The 22,075-nt window shown below is 48.6% G+C and overlaps 1 protein-coding gene and 1 long non-coding RNA gene across 7 annotated transcripts in view; one reads left to right on the top strand and one right to left on the bottom strand.

Annotated features, from left to right (window-relative positions):
- Window positions 1-22,075, bottom strand: part of MBP (myelin basic protein) — a 104,691-nt gene that overhangs the window by 61,739 nt on the left and 20,877 nt on the right. For 2 of the 4 annotated variants that reach the window (XM_019986568.2, XM_019986562.2), the window contains one exon: window positions 18,771-18,844. In XM_019986568.2, coding sequence (XP_019842127.2) covers window positions 18,771-18,844 — 74 coding nt within the window. Of the gene's footprint in view, window positions 1-18,770; window positions 18,845-22,075 lie in introns of those variants that run through there. The other 2 variants (XM_019986561.2, XM_019986564.2) reach the window with 2 other exon arrangements.
- LOC109577770 (uncharacterized) lies at window positions 8,145-20,265 on the top strand. Of its 3 annotated transcripts, none has more exons than XR_011563750.1 (4): window positions 8,145-9,251; window positions 12,156-14,591; window positions 15,826-15,964; window positions 19,797-20,265. It is a non-coding gene; the product is annotated as an uncharacterized lncRNA (long non-coding RNA). The 3 variants fall into 3 exon arrangements; XR_011563751.1 differs by having other exon boundaries at window positions 8,145-9,441; XR_002183582.2 differs by having other exon boundaries at window positions 8,148-9,251; window positions 12,156-12,327.

Genomic DNA, 22,075 nt, shown 5'->3' with positions numbered 1-22,075 from the left:
GTTATGACCAACCTAGGCAGCATATTAAAAAGCAGAGACATTACTTTGCCAACAAAGGTCTGTCTAGTCAAAGCTGTGGTTTTTCCAATAGACATGTATGGATGTGAGAGTTGGACTATAAAGAAAGCTGAGTGCCAAAGAATTGATGCTTTTGAACTGTGATGTTGGAGAAGACTCTTGAGATTTCCTTGGACTGCAAGGAGATCCAACCAGTCCGTCCTAAAGGAGATCAGTCCTGAATATTCATTGGAAGGACTGATGCTGAAGCTAAAGCTCCAATACTTTGGCCAACTGATGTGAAGAACTGACTCATTAGAAAAGACCCTGATGCTGGGAAAGATTGAAGGCAGGAGGAGAAGGGAACAATATAGGATGAGATGGTTGGATGGCATCACTGACTCAATGGACATGGGTTTGGGTAAACTCCGGGAGTTGGTGATGGACAGGGAGACCTAGCGTGCTGAAGTCCATGGGGTTGCAAAGAGTTAGACATGACTGAACGACTGGATAACAGCAGCAGCCCTGGGGGAGAGCCCCTTCTAGGGTGCAGGACTGATACTAACGTCCTCGACCCACCTGGACCTCTGAGGGGAGGGGCTGGACTGGCTGGGTCTCCATCCTGTCTCCTCTGGGAACCTGCACCCTCAGAGTTGGAGTTTCTTCCCTCCCTTCCCCCACTCCCTCTGCTCTTTTATGGAGACCATTGTGCTCTTTTTTGGGTGTGGGGGGACCCCTTGTCTTTTTTCTTGTTTATGTCAATTTTTTTTTCCAGGGTGCTTTTTGAATTTAAAAATTTAAGTGCACAAAATAGATGTGGTTCAGTTCCTATTTTAAATCAATCTTATGATATTTAATTATTTTCCTATGAAATGCCTGTGCTTGACATCAAATTCAAAAGGCACTGAAAAGGTCACGGGGAGATGGGTAGGCTCCCTGGGCACCACCCAGCTGCCACCCTGCCTGCGGGTGAGCTTCTAGCCTCTGTCTTCCTCAAAACAGCCTGGGCTCATTGCAGCCATTGCCCAAGTTCACTCCCTTCCTCCTCCTTTTTGTGTTTATGTAAATGCTGCCACACTCGGGATATGGTTCTGCTTCTTGCTCTGTCACTGAACCGGGAGTCCTGGAGGGGGCGTCCCTGAGGACACGCTGTCCTGGTCAGCGGGGACCCAGCCCCGCATCACAGCGTCACTCTCCCCAGGTGACCAGGCTCCTGCCCGTGACCCTGTGACCTGTTATGACTGACGCTGCCTTAATCCTTGCTTGCTTGCTCAACGTTGCACAAGACACATTTCTGGAGGCTGAATGAGTCAAACTGTAATCTTTTAAAGACAGTGCCTAACTTGGCTTCTGGCCAGACCATGGGCAGCCTGCCTCGCTGAGCTCCCCTCCCTGCTGCTTCACTCTCTGGGCTCCATGCACACTTCGCATTGCTATCTTTCAGATCATCCCTTCCGCCTGACCTGGGGGTTCAGGCCCTCACGGAGCTCCACCCAACGTCAGTGGCTTCCCTGCCTCCAGTCCCATTCTTGTGTCCCTCCTCCCCCCATCCTGTAGAGCTGAGCTGGTCTCTACTGTAGACCAATATGCCCCATCCCTGTCTCCCCACCAACACTGTAAACTGTTTGAGGATGGGGCCTTGCCTGATAAATCTTTCTAGCCCCAAACCCAGCACAGTGCCTGGTCCCCCACAAGTGCTGGAGAGAAAACTTCAATTTTATGCTTTTTAAGAGTAGCTTGAGGGCAGGAGGACAAGGGGACAACGACAGAGGATGAGATGGTTGGATGACATCACTGACTCGATGGACATGAGTTTGAGCAAGCTCTGGGAGTTGGTGATGGACAGGGAAGCCTAGCGTGCAGCAATCCATGGGGTCCCAAAGAGTTGGACACAACTGAGTGACTGAACTGAACTGAAGACTAGCTTTAAATGGCTAAGTTCTGTTTTAGCAGAGGGAGCCAAAGGTAACGTAGTATGCATTTTTTCATATCTACCTATTTATTTTTAGAAGAGAGTAAAACCTGGAACAGAAAGAATTTTGTGATAGATTCTTTCATCAGCTATAAATTCTTGTTACCTGTGCTGGTTTAACGTGTCCCTTCTATGCTTGTACCAATACCAGGTGTGTGCTGTGCTAAGTCATCTCAGTCATGGCCACCCCTTTGTGACCCTATGGACGGTAGCCCGCCAGGCTCCTCTGTCCATGGGATCCTCCGGGCAAGAATACTGGGGTGGGTTGCCATTTCTCCTCCAGGATATCTTCCCCACCCAGGGTTGGAACTCGAATCTCTCCTGCATTGGCTGGTGGGTTCTTTACCACTAGCGCCATCTGGGAAACCCATCAATATCATATCCTTCACTAACTACAAAATAATAAGCTTTATTGGAGAAGCGGTTAATTCAATACAATTTAGCTGTTACTATAAATCGTTGTGGATATTTTTCCCCACGTTTTAAAATCAGGATGCTCCTGCAAAATCAATGATGTCTTCTAACTAGAATGGACAGTGTTTTCCTTCTCGGTAAAACTCAGTAAAACAGTGCTGAGGGGCAGGGAGGATGGTTCAGAGGAAAAGCTTGATATTTCAAGCAAATTACTGTGCTTTCAGTGAATAGAGGCTTATGATATGGTCACATAGCTTCCTCACATCGATGGGTGAGGCTGGAGTGGCATCGTGCTGAAGAGATGCTTCGTGTCTCACACCATGCCTCACGAAGCCTCTGGGCTGTGGTAACAGGGCGCCCTTCCATCAGAGCGCCCACAGGTGCAGCCCCCGGCACCGGCGGTTATACAGGCAGGACCAGGGAGGCACCTCCCCCTCCGCCCCCACCTTCTCCCTTCTCCTACCAACCCTCTACTTGAGTAAACATCTCTCCCCCACACCATGGAGCACGAGGGTGTGTGGAAAGTACATGCTGCCCTGGGAAATTTACTGACTAATTTCTGTCCAAAGAAAAGAACTTGTTTCTGAGACCTGATACTGCTGCTATTCGTGAGTATAAAAAACATCCCTATAAAGAACACATTTTCAATAAGTGAAATGTCCATGCATGACACAAAGAAAATAAAGGCGATGTGCCTCAAATGGGATGAAATTTTCATGATAAAGAAGAGCTTCCTGTAAGTTATAAAATGTGATAAAGGGCTCAACCTATAAGAGGGTCAGGCCCAGGACACGGAGACCCCAAGTGTCCTTGTCCCAGTGCGTCCTGATTCCTAAATTGTGTCCGTGACTGTAAATCTCTGAGTGTGTATCAAGCTGTTAGGACTCCTTGTAATATTTGTGGCGGTTTTCCCTTCCATCAGTCTAACAGTGTAAGAATGCACTTACTTTCCCCTGTGAATTTTAGGGGAAAATACAAGCAAAACTCCCATAATCATCAAGGAGATTCATTATTCAGCAGTCTTGGCACAATGTTCATCATAACGGAAGCAGTTTGCTGTGCCTGCCAACATCGTGTCCAATTCCCTGGCAGCAGACCCCATCCTTTCAGTGCATCGCTGTCATTTTTAGAGATTTTCTTCTACTTGGTAGAGCTACTGACACACACATGCAATTATGGAGGAAAAGCTACCTTTTGTCAGTCCAGCCTTTTTATAAGACTGATAGTCTCAGGGTGGCAATTTTAGGAGGAATGACCCAGAGGATAAGTTGCTGATCATTATAGAAACTTCTGACAAATAACAAGAAAGCTCTGGGGGAGGGGTAAAAAAAACCCACTACAGGCACATTTTTTAAAAGTTAAAAAGTTTACAAAAGTTCTGATTCAAACTAGAAAACACATATCAGGAGAGGAAAGGTGTTGAGACATTTAAAAAGTGACATTCTAAACTGCAAAACCAGGTAAATGTTAGACTTGGAGACATGGTCCAGTATAGATTGCTTAAAAAAAAAAAAAAGAAGTGAGAACTGGTTTTGAGAAGTGTGCAGTACCTTAAAAAAAGACATTTCCTGAACTGCCATGACACTTGAGTGGGCATCATGGGTTTAGATTCAGGGGAATTCTTATCTGGTTTTATTTCCTCAATTCTCTTCTCATTCACTCATCAATTCCCATGAGGATCTCGTCGCAGGAGCTGAGAATGTGAGGAATGTGAAGTCATGGGCCTCCATGGGGAGCTCCCATGTTGTAGACAAAACTCAAAAAGAAAACCAGAGAACCATCCAGCCAGTCCCTATCAGATCAGCCCCATTTAAACTGGTCCTGGGTGGGGTGAGCCAGCTTGCTGAGTGAGCATCACGCTTACTTTTTCTGAGATACCCTAGGAAAAACGTACGGCGTGATCCACCACACTCAGTTCCTCGGATGTTGAGCAAGGTAAGTTTCACTGGTCACTCCCCCGCCCCCATGATGCTCCCTCCGTATCTTAGGCTTGACTGATGTCACCATCTTAAACAGAAAGAAGAAAGCCGGCAGAGATTTCATTACAGGTTCAGCAGCAGCACATTCACCACACTCCACGTCCACGTTTCAGCCTCTCAGGCTTGCCTGACAGAACACAGCCTGGTTGGACCCACAGAGCTCTGGGTACCAGTCACCATCCAGCATTATAAGCCTCATCAGAGAAATCTCAGGGTGCCACACACATCTTTGACCTTAGTCATCATGAAAGGGGTGCTGTTGTTATTGTTTGGTCACTAAGTCGTGTCTGACTCCTTCTGACCTCATAGACTGCAGCACGCCCGGCTCCTCTGTCCTCCACTATCTCCCAGAGCTTGCTCAAATTCATGACCATTGAGTCAGTGATGCCATCCAACCATCTCGCCCTCCGCCGCCCCTTTCTCCTATTACCTTGTCTTTCCCAGCATCAGGGTCTTTTCCAATGAGTCGGGTCTTGATTGTACCAAATCATGATTTGCACAAAAGCTAAGAACCGGGTCTCTGAGGACCATTTCTTGTACCTGAATCCAGCCCCCTCACCCCCAAGATGGGTAACTTTGGAAAACAATTGAAGTTCTCTCTACTTCATTTGCTCAAGTGTGGAAGGAACATCATAATGCAGAGGTTTCTAGCTGTGTGATTAGGAAATTCCTGTGAACTGAGGACTTTTTTAAATATTCTTGTTTCATCAGAGGAAAGGTAGAGAAGACTTCCTATAACATTGGGGTGATAATTCCCAGAGACAGAAAGAGTGACGGCAACAAGGGAGTGTCTTTGCACACTGTCTTTCGCTGGGGTCACTGATCTCACACGCGCTTTCTGACATGAGCCTTCTTCCCACTCTTTTCTCCCTGGATATCGAGCCGGGGCCTCAAGCAGAGGGTGGACACAGCTCCAGGGTCAAAGAAGGCAGAGCATCCCTGGTGGGAATCCTGAGGGGCTGACTCACATCCCCAGAGCTGGAATGTCACCCCTCTCCAGGGTGGTCACCCTCTGACACCCCTGAGCTGCCTGTGACTCCCAGGAGCCAGTGTGGGCTTGGCCACTGGGCCAGGATCACCTGGCCAGGATCACCCAAGATACCCAGGCCCAGGATCACCTTTGGGTGACCCTGGGGGTCACCCAGGACACCCCCAGCCTAGGATCCTCCCAGGAAGGTGCTCTGCTGGTAGAGAGAGGAGCCTGTGGAGCTGCGACCTGCGGAGAGGGTTGGGCGGGCACCTGGGGCGGAGGCCAGGGCGCTAGCCAGGCAGGCCCAGGCTCCAGAAACACTGTGTTTTCAAGGAAAATTGAAGACTCTCTCTAAGGGAAACTCTCTCTCTCTCTGTTTCAAGAAGCAAATCATTCCTTTCACACTCAGAATAAATTGAGGCCCTGTAGGGCTGGCTGTATAAGTGTTTAGCTTCAGTTCCCATCGTCTGCTCTCAGTCACTTCTCAGAGACCTCAGCTGCCAGCAGAGAGGGCAAGGGAAGCGAGGAAACCATCCGGCCGACGACCAGTCAGCCAGGGTGGTGTGGGCGCTTCAGGGACCGAGTGTGGTGGGGTGGGGATCGCATCTACAGGTGTTTTCTGTGGGTGAGAAAGTCTGTGTGTTCCTTCTGGCTTCCCTGGGGGCTCAGTCAGTAAAGGATCCACCTGCAATGCAGGAGACGGGGGTTTGATCCCTGGGTTGGGAAGATCCCTTGCAGAAGGAAATGGCCACCCACTCCAGTGTTCTTGCCTGGAGAATCCCATGAACAGAGGAGCCTGGCGGGCTACAGTCCATGAGGTGCAAAGAGTTAGACTTGGCGACTAAACCACCACCATATATATGTTCCTGTTACTTAAGTCTGGTGATAAACTTTGTTTGAAACCATTAAAGTACTAAAGTACAAGCACCAGAAAAAATTGTGTGTGTGTTTGTATACATGTGTGTGTCTGAGTGTGTGTGTGCCTGTGAGTATGGATGTGTAAGTGTATATTGTTTGTAAACTATTAAGACGTATATAAAATACTTCTGATTACTCTGCACTTATTACTCAGCATTTTTGGTTTATTTCTTAAAATAAACAAGGATCATAGTCTTATTCTTGCTCTTGGCTGGATTTGGACAAGTAACAGAAGATACCAGCAAAACACTGAAAGCTTACGGGATCAAAGTAAAGAATGGGAAGAAAAATGAAAACTGCTTACTCGGGTAATAAAATGGTGCAGCTGCTGTGGGAGAGTCGGCTGGCCCCTCAGAAGCAGAGTTACTTATTTGACTCAGCATGTGCGTCCTCTGTATACACCCAGGACAAATGAAAACATATATCCAGGCAAACACACACACACACACGTTCACAGCATCACAATTCACAATCCCAACAGGTGGGAACAACCTGAATGTCCACCAACCAATGAATGGATAAGTAAAACATGCCATTTTCCTACAGTGGAATATTATTCAGTAATAAAAAGGGATGACGTACTGACATGTGCTACAACACGGATGAGCCTTGAAAACATTGTCAGTGAAAGACATGAGACACACACACACACAAGCGTTGTATGATTACATACATAAGACATGTCCAGAATAGACAAATCCATAGGGACTGAAAGCACATTATGGTGGCCTGGGGCTGGGGGGTGGGGGTGGGGGATGGCTAGAGTGATTAACTGGAATAGATTTATGACTAAAGGTACAAAAATGCTTCCTACTCAATACTGTGGACTCCAGAGGAAAAGAATTACGACTCTCAATGGGATTAGACTTCAAATCCAAGGCCCCTTTTCTAGATTTGTCTGGAAAACATAGGAAGAATTTTTGATAATATGACTATATGAAAAATCTAGGATTTTTAAAAGTTAAGACGCTATATGAGAAAAAAGAAAACCTATGTCCACACTAAAACTTGTCTGTGAGTTTTTGTTTTTAGTGGTTGTTATTTATAGTAGCCAAAAACGTGGAAACAACCCAACTGTCCATCAATGGATGAACGGGTACACAAAATGTGAAATATCCATACAAAAGATATTATTTGACCTTAAAAACAATGACACAGGCTACAATATGGACGACCATTGAAAATGTCATACTACCTGAAAGAAGCCAGAGAGAAAAGACCACGTATTAAATGGTTACAGTCAGACATTCAGACAGAATGTCCAGAGTACAGAAATCTAGAAGCAGCGATCACTTATGGCTAGAGGCCAGGAGGCTGGGGGGATGTGACATCTGAAGAGTACAATTCTTTTCTGAGGTGATGAACAGGTTCTAAAATCAACTGCTGTGAGAGTCCCATGCATCTACGACTAAACTAAAAAAATCACTGAATTGTACAGATTATACAGGTGAATTGTACGGCACGTGCATCACATCTTAATAGAGATATTTTAGAAAGCGTAAATGCTTAGTTTGCAGGCAGTTTAAGTGAAACACCAGCATCACTGAAAGGAATTCAGCACTGCATGTCTGAGGCGCTTGCGGGCCCTATTATCTTGGATTAGGAAACGATCCTTGTACTACTTACTTTTAAAGCCACCGTCTCTAGAAGACCATTTAGTAGCATAATTACGATTGCAGTGTTCTGTAAATAAGCCACGCAAAGAAAGGAGCTCAGGACTTTATTTCATCACTGACTTTCAGAAGTCAGAGCAACATAAATCTTCACGAGTGTCACAGTAAAACTGTCTATTGAGGCCTGTTATGTAACTGGACATTCTAACATCTATTTTAGGAATGCAAATATCCTGCTGTTTATTTCTGTAAGTCACTGCTCTATCAGCAGGTTAAGTAGAATAAGAAGGATGCCGACACAGGAAGGGCATGGGGTGGGGGGAGAGGGAAGTGGGTTTTAGTGGAGCTCTTTTACTGAAAGAGTTTGATGGTTGGGTGACTCGAAAGTTTAATTAAAATGCACTTAAAGCTAATTCACAGAAGGACATTCATTTAGCTCAAACGGATATTCTACATTACTGGAAACAGAATAAGGTAATGGAAAATTCTGACTTTCTTCATCTGAAGGTGAATTCACGTCCTTTAGTTTTGTAGAATGAAAACCTCTCCTACCTACTGTCCTGGAACTTGTTGCTCTGAGCCTGCACGTGGGTATTCAACTGCTTCCTTGATGCAGACAGGACGACAAGCAGAAGGCTAGTACTGGAAGATGCGTCTTCGCTCAAAGGACAAACACGCTGATGTACCAGGTTTCAACTATTTTTCTGAATGTAAGCCTCACCTCTCCCTCCTCTGTTTCCTCCTTCCACACAAAATGGGCATAATGATACCACGTAGTTCCTGGATTATCCTGAACACGAAATAGTCCATATGTGTCGTGACTGTAACAGAATCTGACCCTCAGCTAGTACGGTCACTGCACGACTTCATCACTACTGATTTTACTACATGCATTTTCTGTTTTTTCCCCCACATTTTAGTAAAGGTGGAAATAAAATCTTTGTAAATAAAAATCAGGCTTTAATGTACCTGTTAATGCAATAAGATTGAGAAACAAAAGGAAGAGAGATTTCACAGACAACTCGGATTGCGCCTGCGTTCTGGTTCCCTTGCTCAAAAGGAACACACTTGTTTTGCAAAATGGAATTGCCACTTGCCTCTGCGGTGCTTTTCTTCCTAGCTGAGTTCCGTATGCACGATCACCCAGGCGGATCCCCAAAACAGAGAACCTGCTCAGACTCGCTCCAGGAATCAGAGGAACAGTCAGGCCGAAGCTGGTTTCCACCCGATCAAGAGCAAGATGAGTCACCTGAACTTGGTTAAGAAACCAAGTGCTCTCAAGAACTTGATACACACAGATGGCGGATGCCGATCACCAAGACCACTGGGATCAGTTCCTCGCTCCATCTAGAGCGTGTGCTTGACACTCTCTGCAAATGCACATTCAGGTATTTCCAGCAAAAGTAAGGGCCCCTGCAGGGTCTGAAGTTCACTACCAAGGTCAGCTTGGATGCCTCCCCCTGACCAGACTGCACCCAAGCCGACCCTGGGGTGAAGCGCCACTGACTTGCTGGCTGTGCCAGTGCCCGGGGGCCCGGGAGGTGCGGGCACAGGCGGGCTGGTCTTCATTCCCACAAGGTGTGCATTGCAGGGTGGAGGGGAGCCAGCCAGGGAAAGAGAATGAACCCAGGGGTGTGGGTGCACACCAGTTCGAGGGGCACATGATGAGTAGCTGGAAGAGGGGGTCCGCAGCAAGGGCGGAGGGTGGGGGGAGTGGCGGGTGCAGGTTGGGGGGACAGGGGCTGGGGGCCAGGCCCCGGGTGTGCTGGCAAGGACACTCTGCAGACTGAGTCTGAAAGAGGCATTATCTCACCAACACACTCAAAAACATTTTATTTTTAAATTCTGAGATGCTGTTTTTTTGTGATTTAGTGCAGCTAGGAGAAGGTCAAGTGTGAACACACACATCTGTGAATAGCCCGGGCTGCAGCCACCCTCACTCTCCAAGGGGAATTAGAGTAATTAACAACTTGCCTTATTTATTCACTCACGACTTACATTTGGTTACATATGATGTGTGCAACAGCATAATTTAGGATGCAGTAAATAAGAGACTTTGTTTTTCAAGTATCAAAAGTCACGGAAACAATAATGAAGTTTATCTACACTTCTGTGTAACCACATGAAAATTAAATTAACGTGCATATCAAATCTCAATTAGGACTATCATGTGTTAGACTTGTCTGAGTGCAGAGCTCGGGCTGAGCCTGAGAAGATGTTCACACAGCTGCCGATGGGTATTTTGCAGTTTGGAGGCTGGTGGACGAAAAAATGTCCCCCCCCCCCCCACACACACACCCACAAAGATAAATTTTCATTAATGTATTCCGGTCTCTAAAATCTCTCAAATTTAAGCTTTAAAGTCACATTGCTTTAGTCATGAGTGAAAAGGACAGGAAGCATCACTTTGAAATCTGGATTTTTAGGTTTTGTTTCATTTAAAACATTGTAAGAGTGTTTGATTAATTTTTTAAAAAGCTTTTCCTTAATAACAAAGCAAGTGCAGAGTTTTTCATATGACACACTTTTCACTGTCAGAGTTGGAAATAAACTTGTCCTCAAAGATAAAATAACACGGTGGCCTTTCTGAAATTACCTGGCAGGTCGTCAGAAACAGCAGCTCGGGAGCTGCCTGTGGGCAACCCAAGTGGCGAGCCCTAAAGAGACTGGGGATTAAAACCATGTACCACCCAGGCCCTCTCTCCAGCCGGTCCACCCGGACCCCCTAAAGGAGGTGCTCAGTACACTCTCCATTCCTGGGAAATCTAACTCTTCCACCCTCTTCATGCTTGAATTCAAGTCACTAACAATTCATGAAATCTTATCTGCAGTGCCATGCTTGCAACTATGTTCTCAATCCAATGCAAACCCCAAACCAAACCTGAACACGATTTTCAGGTCAAGTGTATCCATCTTGAGCTCAAATACTTCCCCAACTTAAAAGGAAACAAACGATTCACTGATGTCAGCATTGCCTCAGCTTGTTGTGTGCTGCGTGTCTGATGACGGGCCAATGTCTCTGGCCTCCTCGCCCCCTCCCGTCAGTTCTCAGAAATGATTCAGTGTCACAGACGCAGTAACACAGGAGTCAGGGGCCAGGACAGGGAGGGAAGGAACGCGGAAGGAATGCCTGTGAGACCAGCTGTAAACAAGACGGTCAACAGGTGTGTCGTAGGTCACTGGGCTCCCGACCCTGTGTGATCAGCTGCTGGGGGCCCAAGAACTTGACTGTGAGCAGAGAAGGCTCATGGCAGGGTGCGGGGTTGGGGCTGAACGGCGGGCTGCTCTGCTGTAGTTTCATCCAGAGGACAGGTTTATTGTCACGTTGTTTATAGTTAATGATGGGTGTTCAATGTGTCACTTTTCTTAATAGTTTTCCAGTTTCTTTTCCATTTAGGCGTGTGTGTGTCTGTGTGTGTCTGTGTGTGTGTGTGTGTGTGTTGAGGGCAGGGCAAGGTGGAGGAGGTGCAATACAGAATCTATGATCCATCTCAGAAATGTCTGACAAAGTGTCACTTCTACTGAACGACTCTTGTGGCCCAAAGTCAGCTCTTTGCAAATTTGTTCGTGGTTTCTGATAAAAACTAAGTTTGCTCAACCCTAATAAGCCCTATGGTAGGGTGACAGGACACAAAAGATGTGCACTGCAGGGGACTCCACGCCCCTGGTGTTTCAAGCCCTAAACCCTCAGCTGGGGGCCTCAGGTCCCCTCAGGGCCCTTGCTTAGCAGGTGAGCAGAGAAGGTCCGTCTAGTCAAGGCTATGGTTTTTCCAGTGGTCATGTATGGATGTGAGAGTTGGGCTATAAACAAAGCTGAGCGCAGAAGAATTGATGCTTTTGAACTGTGGTGTTGGAGAAGACTCTTGAGAGTCCCTTGGACTGCAAGGAGATCCAACCAGTTTATCCTAAAAGAGATCAGTCCTAGGTGTTCATTGGAAGGACTGACGCTGAAGCTGAAACTCCAATCCTTTGGCCACCTCATGCGAAGAGCTGACTCATTAGAAAAGCCCTTGATTCTGGGAAAGATTGAGGGCAGGAGGAGAAGGGGATGACAGAGGATGAGAGGGGCCCCGGGCAGGGGTCCACGAGGCCATCCTGGGAGGCGGGGCTGGCCTGGGGCCAAGCGAGGGTGGAGTGCAGCCAGGTGGGGTCATGAATTAGGGCTGCTAAGCTGCCTCCTTCGGGTTTATGCTCCCCGGGGCACCACCTCGTCACTGCCTCATTATTTTTATGAGGGCTGTTGAGGGGGTGGTTTGCTTGCTAATGACACCCGTGTCTCACTCCTCACTCAGGTCTGTTTGTGAGGCCCATGGCTGCTCGACTGACAAAGGTGTACATGTTCTGAGCTTTTCAGAGGCAACAAAATGCTCCCTCACAGTCCTTACAAATCAGAATCAAGCATAGGCTTGTGCTCGGCACCCAAGACTGTGACAACAGACTGTCTTCAATCCCCTTGGAGAGCAGGTGGGTGCTGACCCCGCACGTCTGGGGCCCGGCTGTTAAGTGAGAGCTCAGGAAGTCTCGGCAAGGCTGTGCTCTCCTGCTGCTGAGAAGGGCTGCCTCTCAAACGTGATGTTCACCACCCTCCTCGGGGACACCGCTGTCCCTCGGGGCCCAGAGGACAGCTGGGAGCCTACACCCCCTTCAGAGGCGGCCCTGGGTCCTTCAGTGCTGATTTCACAAGCTTAGCCTGGACCAGGTCTTTCATTTTACACTCCTGTGGTCCCTCCTCAAGTCAGATACAGATCCCATGCTGATTTCTCCACGACTTGAATCAGAGACTATTGATCACTTACAGATTTTGGAAGGCCTCCTTGAAAGGGCGCGTTTTCTACATGATTTTATTTCTCTTTTCAAGAGCTCACTGAAGTTCTAGCACCAAGCAAGTCAGGTGGTCAGGCTTCTACAGGAAGTGCAGGAAACGCAGAAGCAGTTAGACTCATGGATGCTGTTTGCCATGTGTGACTCCCAGTCCTGCAGCAGGCGGCCCCCTTGGGCGGGAACGGGGAACCCTCACGGCCGAGGTCCGCGGCTGGAGCTCACGGCGCTGACCTCTGCAGCTGTTGGTACTTATGAGGGTGTGTTTTCAGAGGACTTTACCTTCTGAACTCCATATTCACTGCTGTACGAAATCGTATGACTTTGAGAGAGGCCCTGGTGTTTGTCATTGACAAGAAGGAGCTGATGTGAGTCTGCCAGGTTCTGGGGACGCTGGAACTAAGGGTAGGTGTGTCAAGCACAGTGGGACCACACTGCCCCTTGAGACATGCGGATCTTAAAATCTAAGTCCTTTCAACATCAGTAACATTAAAGATTTGGTTCTTGGGTTGTACCAACCACATTTCATGTGCTTCTCATCCTGCGTGTCACGTGACTGCCCGCCGGGTGGCTGGGGTGCAGGGCAGCAGCTCCTGCAGGTCTGCACAGCGAGGAACCAACGCGAGGCAGCTACTGGACAGTGCGCTGTCTGCCCACCAGGAGGTGGTTTGTGAAGTGAAGTGTTGGTCGCTCAGTCATGTCTGACTCTTTGCAACCCCATGGACTGTAGCCCGCCAGGCTCCTCTCTCCATGGGATTCTCCAGGCAGGAATACTGGAGTGGGTAGCCACTCTCTTCTCCAGGGGATCCTTCCAATCCAGAGATTGAACCTGGGTCTCCCGCATTGCTGGCAGACTCTTAACCATGTGAGCCACCAGGAAAGCCTGGAAGGTGGTTTAATGCTCCACGGTTGAGGTGAAGGGGGATTCTTGATAGGTGCACGTGTGTGTGTGACACAGATGGGCATACCAATGGAGACAGAGGGAGACAGACAGACAGACGAAGGACTCTGGGACTGTTGAAGACAGATTCGAGTGCAACTGTGCCTGCATCTCACAGTCTAAGGCTTTACTAGACGCTGACCAGGTGTTTCCACATATCTGAGTATCAGACTAGACTGGTGAATGTCTTCAGGGAAATACTTTCTATTTTTCTGCCCTCTAAATTTTAAAACATCTCTTATTTAGCTTAGTAACTACTTGAGATTTCCAAAAATAATTATTCAATTCTCACCTAAGACAATAGAATTACCCGAATACGGGTCTGACAGTCGCCAACACAGAGCAATGACTCCCTGCTCAAAGGCACGGCAGCCCTGTCATGTGGGTCTGGGCGACCCGACCCGATAGAAGACAGTCTTAGCAAACCCGCTTCCTGTGCTGTGCAGTAGTCATGGCGACGGTGGTCGGTTCAGGAGGAACCACAGGAGGAAGCCTGACGTGGGGATAAAGCACCCTGGCTTTGGGGTTTAAAGGCCCCCCTTGTGCTGTCTTCGGGGCAGGCGGCGGGGAGGATATCCTGCCCTGGGGATGGGACCCTCAGGTGAACAGTGTCGGTCTGGAGCTGGCAGTGTGGGCGGGAGGAGCACTGGATCCCGCCAAGAGCAGCACCGGGAGGGGCAAGGACACACACATCCTCGAGCGGAGCCTCAGGGCTCTTAGTTTCCGTGTGGGTGGAGAAAGGACGGCAGGGACCCAGCAGCAAGTGACAGCTTCAAGTAGAAAGCTTCTTCCTCTGGAGGCCGGGGTGGCAAGTACGGGGCCTCCTGCCTCAGAGAGACCACTGACGGCACCCCACACTTGGGGCAAGATGATGCTGGATCACGGTTCTGTAGAGGAATACACTGAGGCACAAACCCCCGGGGGCAGAAGCCCGTCCCACAGCGCGGATGTCAGCCGGTTTGCAGGAAAGGTATTTTCCTGGCAAATCTACATTTTCATCTCCGTGGGGAGGGCTGAGCTGCTTGGTGCTCCTGTATGTATTTGCAAACTCCACCTCTCACTTCTCAGAGTGGTGCTGGCACAGCATCCCAGGGGCTCATCAGACAGTGGGGTTTGGTGATTAAATACCGAATGGCTTCCCCAGGGCTATGATTATACCTGGAGGGGCGGCCAGCATGCTCTGGGCTTGGAGGAACAGCTCAAAGAGCTAATCAGTTTAACTGGAAACACAAAACAGACTAACCAGTTACTCCCTGCTGTAAAATTCCGACAGGCATCTGAATTCCGCAATTGCTCTCAACCTTGTTTCTCAGCATGGTATCTTTTTTCTTAAGTTGATTAAATGGAAAAATCCAGAAACATGGCCGGGCACCTTTGGGGAACTTTTGTGTGCCAGATACCACTGCCAGGAATAGTAAGGAGGTCCCACAGGTGAAGAGCAGGCTTTCAAAATTATTATTGTTAGATTTTCCAGAGTTGGAATGGATCAACAATTGATTTCATCATTTTGGAAAATGTGTGGGAATGCCAGATAAAGTGCTCTTTATTTCTCACATTTCCTGGTTATAATGCTTCTAACTGGGCCTCCCTGGTGGCTCAGGGGTAAAGAATCCACCTGCCAACTCAGGAGACTCAGGTTTGATCCCTGGGTTGGGAAGATCCCCTGGAGGAGGAAATGGCAACCCACTGCAGTATTCTTGCCTGGGAAATCCCATGAACAGAGGAACCTGGCAGGCTGCATTCCATGGGGTCACAAGAGCTGGACACGACTTAGCAACTGAAGAACAACAATGCTTGTAAACTAGAGAACAGCCTCACTAGCTTCATATGAGAAAAAGACATAATGAGATCTTAGAGCTCCTTCTTCAAGTTGATCCCCACGTGCACTGGGGTTAATTCCAAAAAGAAAGTTAAACAAAGCTTAAGACCCACGGGGGAGAGACTGCCTGCGGTCAGAGCAACCCTGGATGGGACGGCAGAGCAGCCTCAGGGACTAGCCCGGACCTGAGCACCAGTGGGCTCTGCAGAGGGTCAAGCGGGCTGGCTCTGATTGCGCCCGTTCCCCAGGGCCCAGAGGGGCCCCGGGCTGCCCGGCCCAGCCTTCCCAAGGGGTAGACGGTGCTATTTTTAGCTTGAGGAACTGGTTTTTCCTCCTGGAGTCTCTGCAGGCAGGGCCGCTGAGAACTGTGTGTCCCCGGGGACAGGTCACCGGCTGAGTACTTCCCCAGTTCTGCCAAACGACCTTGTAAATACGCTCCGCCCGAGAAAGAGCCGATGAGTTAGCGAAGGGGGCTTTCTGGAAACCAAGTCCCGCAGGACACGCAGGAAAACAAGGACCCCAAGGTGAGTAGGCGGCCTTCCTGCCTGAAGGCCTCTGGTCCCCCTGGAGGATGGGTCTCCCCCCGCCAGCCTCACTCTGCTCCTGACGGGCCAGGAGGGTACTCACAGCCACCTCGCTGCTGGAGGGGAGCCTGCCACACGAGGACACGCGAGGCTGGAACAGGGAGAGAAAGGCCGGAGCCCCTTCCCTCATGAGCTCCTCCCTGCATCCTGATGCAGCTTCATCAGGAGAGAGGAGCCAGTGAGCCAAGAGTGGGGTGCCACGGGGAGGAGCCTGGGGGCAGAGGTTGCGTGCTCCTGGCAGGGAGCCCCCGGGGGTGGCGGTGGGTGCCTGGTATGGGACGGGGTCGCCACACGGAGCCCCTGCCTCCCGTGCCCAGCACAGGCCTGCAGGCCACGAAGGCAGCCTGCGGGGGCCTGTGGATGTGGGGCCGATGGTGGAGGCGACTTGGTAGGGAGAGGGGGCGGCAAAGAAGCCAGAGCTGGGAGGATGCATGGGCTGACTCTCCTTGCAGCCCCCTGCCTGCTAACGGGTCAACAACTGCTCCCAGGACAAGCTCTCATCGGTCCATTGTCTTGTAAGTGAAAAGAAAGCCTCCCAGAATGACTGCAGAAACATGCAGGATGGTAAACAGCAGGGCATGAGCACGTGTAATCTTTTCTGTTCTAAGCTGAAATGCTAAGTAACAGCACAGACCACTCCTTAAAAGGCTTCAGACATTTTCTATCAAGTTACAAAAAATTAAAAGAAGAGTCATGTACAGATGTGAGAGCTGGACCATAAAGAAAGCTGAGCACCAAAGAATTGATGTTTTCGAACTGTGGTGTCGGAGAAGACTCTTAGAGTCCCTTGGACAGCAAGGAGATCCAACCAGTCCATTCTAAAGGAAATCAGTCCTGAATACTCACTGGAAGGAATGATGTTAAAGCTCCCAACATTTTGGCCACCTGATGCAAAGAGCCAACTCGTTGGAAAAGACCCCGATGCTGGGAAAGAGTGAAGGCAGGAGGAGAAGGGGACGACAGAGGATGAAATGGTTGGATGGCATCACCGACTCAATGGGCATGAGTTTGAGTAAGCTCTGGGAGATGGTGAAGGACAGGGAAGACTGGTGTGCTGCAGTCTGTGGGGTTGCAAAGAGTCCAACCTGACTTAGCCACTGAACAACAGCAAAGAAGAGGACTGTTCCATGTAACAGCGTCCCATAGAAGCCATTGGTCTAAAACGACTGAATTTTTTTTTTTTTTTAATTATCAGAATGTTAAAATTTAGCTTTCAGATAACAAAAGCCTAAGTATGGGCTCTCCTGTTGGTCAGAAATCTGACTTTGGTAAAAATTAAACCAATGAGAAGGATGTTTTGGTGTTTTACAATGTCCAACAACAGGAAAGAAACTGCAAGCCACAGAGGTTTTTAGAAGCAGACTTGCAAATCAGTCGCTCTGAGCCTTAAAATACCAGGTGTTAACAGGATGGGGCTCTCTTGAGAAGAGCTGCTTTTCCACTTTCACTCTCAGCGGGGCCTCTGTGCTCCTGGGGCAGACACCGCCCAGACCCATCTTCACAGTAACTGAACATTCAGAGTCACCACATCTTCACAGGGAGAGCATCAGTAAGGCAGTTCTCGCGCGAGTTACACGAAATACCAGGAGTCCCCAGTCGGTATCCACTCCGACCGTTTACACACTGAGAACAAGGGTCCTGCTTTCAGCAGGGAGGGGAGAATCCCAAACCAACAACACTGTAGAAACATAAACCCCTTCTAGTTGCCTTGGGCCTGAAATCATTAGAAAGAAACACCATGACATTGTTTTAGATAAAGCAATGTTTTCTCTCAAGTGTTTGAAACACTTTATAAAATATGAACAAAAATAGTTATGTAATCACGTATTTACATGCATGCTGCTGCTACTGCTGCTAAGGCGCTTCAGTCGTGTCTGACTCTGTGCGACCCCATAGACGGCATGGCATGGACGCAAATTATGGAAAATTACCCACTCGGCTGATACAGAAATGTTTGAGTCCAAATATAGATCAGAGAAGCAACCATGGCAGAAAGTTCATTATTCTTAAGTGAAACCTGACTACACACCCTTGGCAAAGAGGGGTGGGGGTTGCAGCATGACGTAACTCAATCCAGTGGACGTTTATGAAGCACTTCTGTGCGCATGCGGGTCCATCCTCAGCATCATGACGTTCTGTGAACTGTCCCTAGTCTTGAGTTAAAGGACCAAAGACATGGGAGAATTAACCTTTCCCTCCTACAAAGGAGGGGGAAGCACACACACATCAGGACTATTTCCTCATACTCTGAAACGGTTCCTCGGTGGATAGAGGTGCCCTGGTGATGGGTCATCGGTTTGAGGGGCTCAGTCACTCTGGGGACCCAGAGGTCATCCCTAGAGGCTCCTCACCACACAGGGAAACCAATGCCTGTGGAATGAGGTGGAGAATGGGAAATCTGAGCCTAAAAATCCACAGAGGATTCATTCTGAGTCGCTGGAGGGATTCCAACGGTTTTTACTTGCATTTTTTCCTGTTTGTTCTCCTGCATCTTCCAAGCACCCTAAACAACAGTGTGGAAAGGGACGTGGGGGCAGGTGCCCCCAGACGACCAGCCACAGTGAGACCGCAGCGGGCCTGGCGTCCTGGCCCAGGAATTCGGGTCCTGGTCTGTGTGCAGGACTAGCATTCTCAGACCTAGAAGTTTCCAGGGAAGGAAGGTAACAAGCCAGTGGCTTTAGGGGAAAACCCTGGCGGCCACAGGGCGTATGAGCACCTGAAGGATTGGGAGTGGCTCACTCCTTACCTTATTGCCCTTCTCGGCACCGAAGTCCCGCTTCCCTGCGTGGTTCCCCATCCTGAGCCTCGAGTCTTCAGATGCTGAAAGAAAAGAGAGGCCGTTAGCCTTGGAACTGGTACTTGCAGAGTTTCCAACGTGGTTTTTCAATCAGAACAACAATCCCGTTCCGAATGCGACATCTGTTTCTGAAGAGAGAAAACGAAAGCCCCCAAACTCAAGGGGCACCTGAAGTCTCCGAGGGAGCATCGCTGTCTTCTAATCCCTGGCAAAAATCCAGACCCAGATTCCGTGCAGGGACAACGCACGGTTCAGCGAGTTTCCTTGTCCAGGAAGATCAGCCCATCTCTAGCGCGCTCACAGACCGTGCGCAAGTCCAGACCAACAGAGTCACACTTCACGCCCGGTGACGTAAGGAGACGGACAGACGTGGGGAGGAGCTGCGGACGCTCCACAGACACCCATAGGACGCTTGCGGCTTTGAGAATCCCGCGAGCCTGGAAACAGCAGACCCGACCAAGGCCACTTATCAGACAAGCACCCCAAGGATCTGCAGAATTTGCAGGAAGATACTGCTGCTGCTGTCGCTTCAGTCGTGTCTGACCCTGTGCGACCCCATAGACGGCAGCCCACCAGGCTCCCCTATCCCTGGGATTCTCCAGGCAAGAACACTGGAGTGGGTTGCCATTTCCTTCTCCAATGCATGAAAGTGAAAAGTGAAAGTAAAGTCGCTCAGTCGTGTCCGACTCCTAGCGACCCTATGGACTGCAGCCCACCAGGCTCCTCCATCCATGGGATTTTCCAGGCAAGAGTACTGGAGTGGGGTGCCATTGACAAAACTGGAACGGCTTCAGTGCAGAAACCAAGGGGTTTCCAATGCCCATGGATAAAGATTTGCCCAAGCAAATTCTAGAGGACATGTACATAATTTCAAGAAGCAAGCTGCAAATGCAAGAGTTTGGGTCCCGTTAATGTGCACCTTAAAAACAGAAGTTTCATAAACATTCTTGAAAAACATCTGCTTTTCTTTTCCAGGTACTTGCAACCTCAAATGAAGCAGCACAAAAATACAGCACAGGAAGAGCTGGCAGGCAGCTGAGTTTTCTCTGAAAGGATACCTGGACCAGAAAGTCTTGGCTCTACCCTATCTGGCAGGGGTCTCTGCAAACCTGTGTACAGGGGCTCTGTGAGAGGGCTGCCAGGACACGCAGGTGAGCAAGGAAGGCCGATGGAGACAGTCATGAAGCCTAGCAGCAAAACCTGGGTCATCCTTTCCTTGATTTCCTGTGCTTGTTTGGTACCCAGACAGGGGCATCTCCACTAGCCCCTGATCCAAGCCTTGTAAAGCCCCCTTTGTTCAGGACCCCCACAGCTGTCTGCCCCCCATGTACTTCTCTTCACCACTACAGACCACCTAAAATGGAGCCACCACAGATTCCAAACCAAAAGCACCTAACACATATATTATAAAAATTTCAGATAAAATAAATCATATCTTCTCCAAGTCTGGTGGGTTTCTGCTTATTGTTCCTGAGAATGCTTTATAAGCAGCAAGAGACTTGAAAGGTTGTTAGCTGCTATGGTTGGTTTTCCTTCTAAGGTCCTGAGTTAACCAAAAACCAAAATGAAATAAGTATACAAAAAACCCTGGAGAGTATAGCTTTCCTATATCCCCCTAGCTGGCCAGTGGTAAAATTAGGACTCAAATTAGATACCTGAATGAGCTTCGATGCTCGCTCAGGCAGTTCTTGGTATCAAACTCCAATGATATTTCTTTGTCTGGTTCTTGAATTTTCCTTTAGAAAATGTGGAGGTTAAAATACATCAAAGTACAGAAAGGAGAGGGAATCTTAGGTTTTCTACAAATAATGACTTCTTCATTTAGAAATCTGATTGATGGGGGCTTGGTTGAATCATCTAGGATCTCAAAGACATTGAGTTTCAACCTTGAAACCCAACAGTCCACATTCAGAGGCGACACGATTCATCAAATCAACATCAACCAGAAACAACATGAAATGAAGGTCACAGCTTTGGAACATGAAAAGAACGCACACAGACCTCACCCACCAATCCCTGTGCTGCAAAAGCAAACACTTGCCTTGAAACTTGGAAGATAAAGTTGTATTAAAAAAAAAAAAGCACATGTGCCTCATTTGTGTTTTCTTGCCCAGACTTTTGCAGCAAATGTACTGTTTTTCTCCCCCAGAAAGGTACTCAACTGAAGAATTCAGCAAAACTCATTCCACACAGGTCCCTCATCCTGCTCGCATCCCTGGACCTGCAGGAACCACGAGGACCACTTGGTCCTGGCTCAGGTGACCAGTGTTGACCATTGCAAAGTTCAATCATCATGTTGCTTTGTTCAGTCGCTAAGTTGTGTCTGACTCTTTGGGACCCCATGGACTGCAGCCCACCAGGCTTCCCTGTCCCTCACCATCTCAAACTTTTGAGCAGGCGTTTGCTCAAACTCATGTCCATTGTGTCAGTGATGCCATCCAACCATCTCATCCTCTGTCACCCTCATCGTGTGATGATTCAAAGAACACGTGAGGACCAGCTTCCAGCTGAACAAGGAACAGTGCTCCTTGAAAAGCAACAAAATGAACTGTCCTCTAAACATGGGGAGGGTTTCTAAAATATTTCATACACCCAATGAAAGGCAAGTTTCGTTCCTGCAAAGACACTCTTTAGAGAAGCGTGTCAGTGTCAGTATCTGAACTTCCCCAAAGCCTCCCGCATCACTGGGTGTCTCCTCGGTGACTGTGAAGGCTGTTGGATGCTTTTCCCCAGGTTGACTGGTGAGAAAGGGGGCAGCAGCGTCTGACAGTGTCGCCTCATGTGTCTGGGGAGCAGTGGGTGGTCGCCGGGGTCAGCACAGACAGCCAAGTCCCTGCAGAGTGGAAACCCTTCCTGTCTTCATATTTTTTAGGTGGAACCCAGGGCAGATCTTTCAAGATCTGAATTTCAGATTAAGTGCTGAACTTCAAATGACGTAGATCCAAGTGGGGACAGCCTGCTCTGGTAAATCAAAGCCAGGGCTCTAGTGGCGATAAAAACACTGCTGACTTAGAGGAACCACACGAATGCGTCACGTATAAAGACATACGCGTGGAAATGTGCTTTAAATGTGTGTGTTTACCTGGTGGCTACAGTTAAGAGCACTGTAATGGAGACAGGCGGACCTCGCTTTATTGTGCTTTGCTTTATTGCTCTTTGTGGCTGCTGCATTTTTTATAAATTGAAGGTTTGTGGAAACTCTGCATTGTCAGATGATGGTTGGCATTTTTTAGCAATGAAGTATTTTTAAATTT

The sequence above is a fragment of the Bos indicus genome, chromosome 24, assembly GCF_029378745.1.
Source record: "Bos indicus isolate NIAB-ARS_2022 breed Sahiwal x Tharparkar chromosome 24, NIAB-ARS_B.indTharparkar_mat_pri_1.0, whole genome shotgun sequence".
Taxonomy (NCBI): Eukaryota; Metazoa; Chordata; class Mammalia; order Artiodactyla; family Bovidae; genus Bos; species Bos indicus.
The sequence above is the reverse complement of the archived record's forward strand: the minus strand, read 5'-3'. Positions and strand labels throughout refer to the sequence as shown.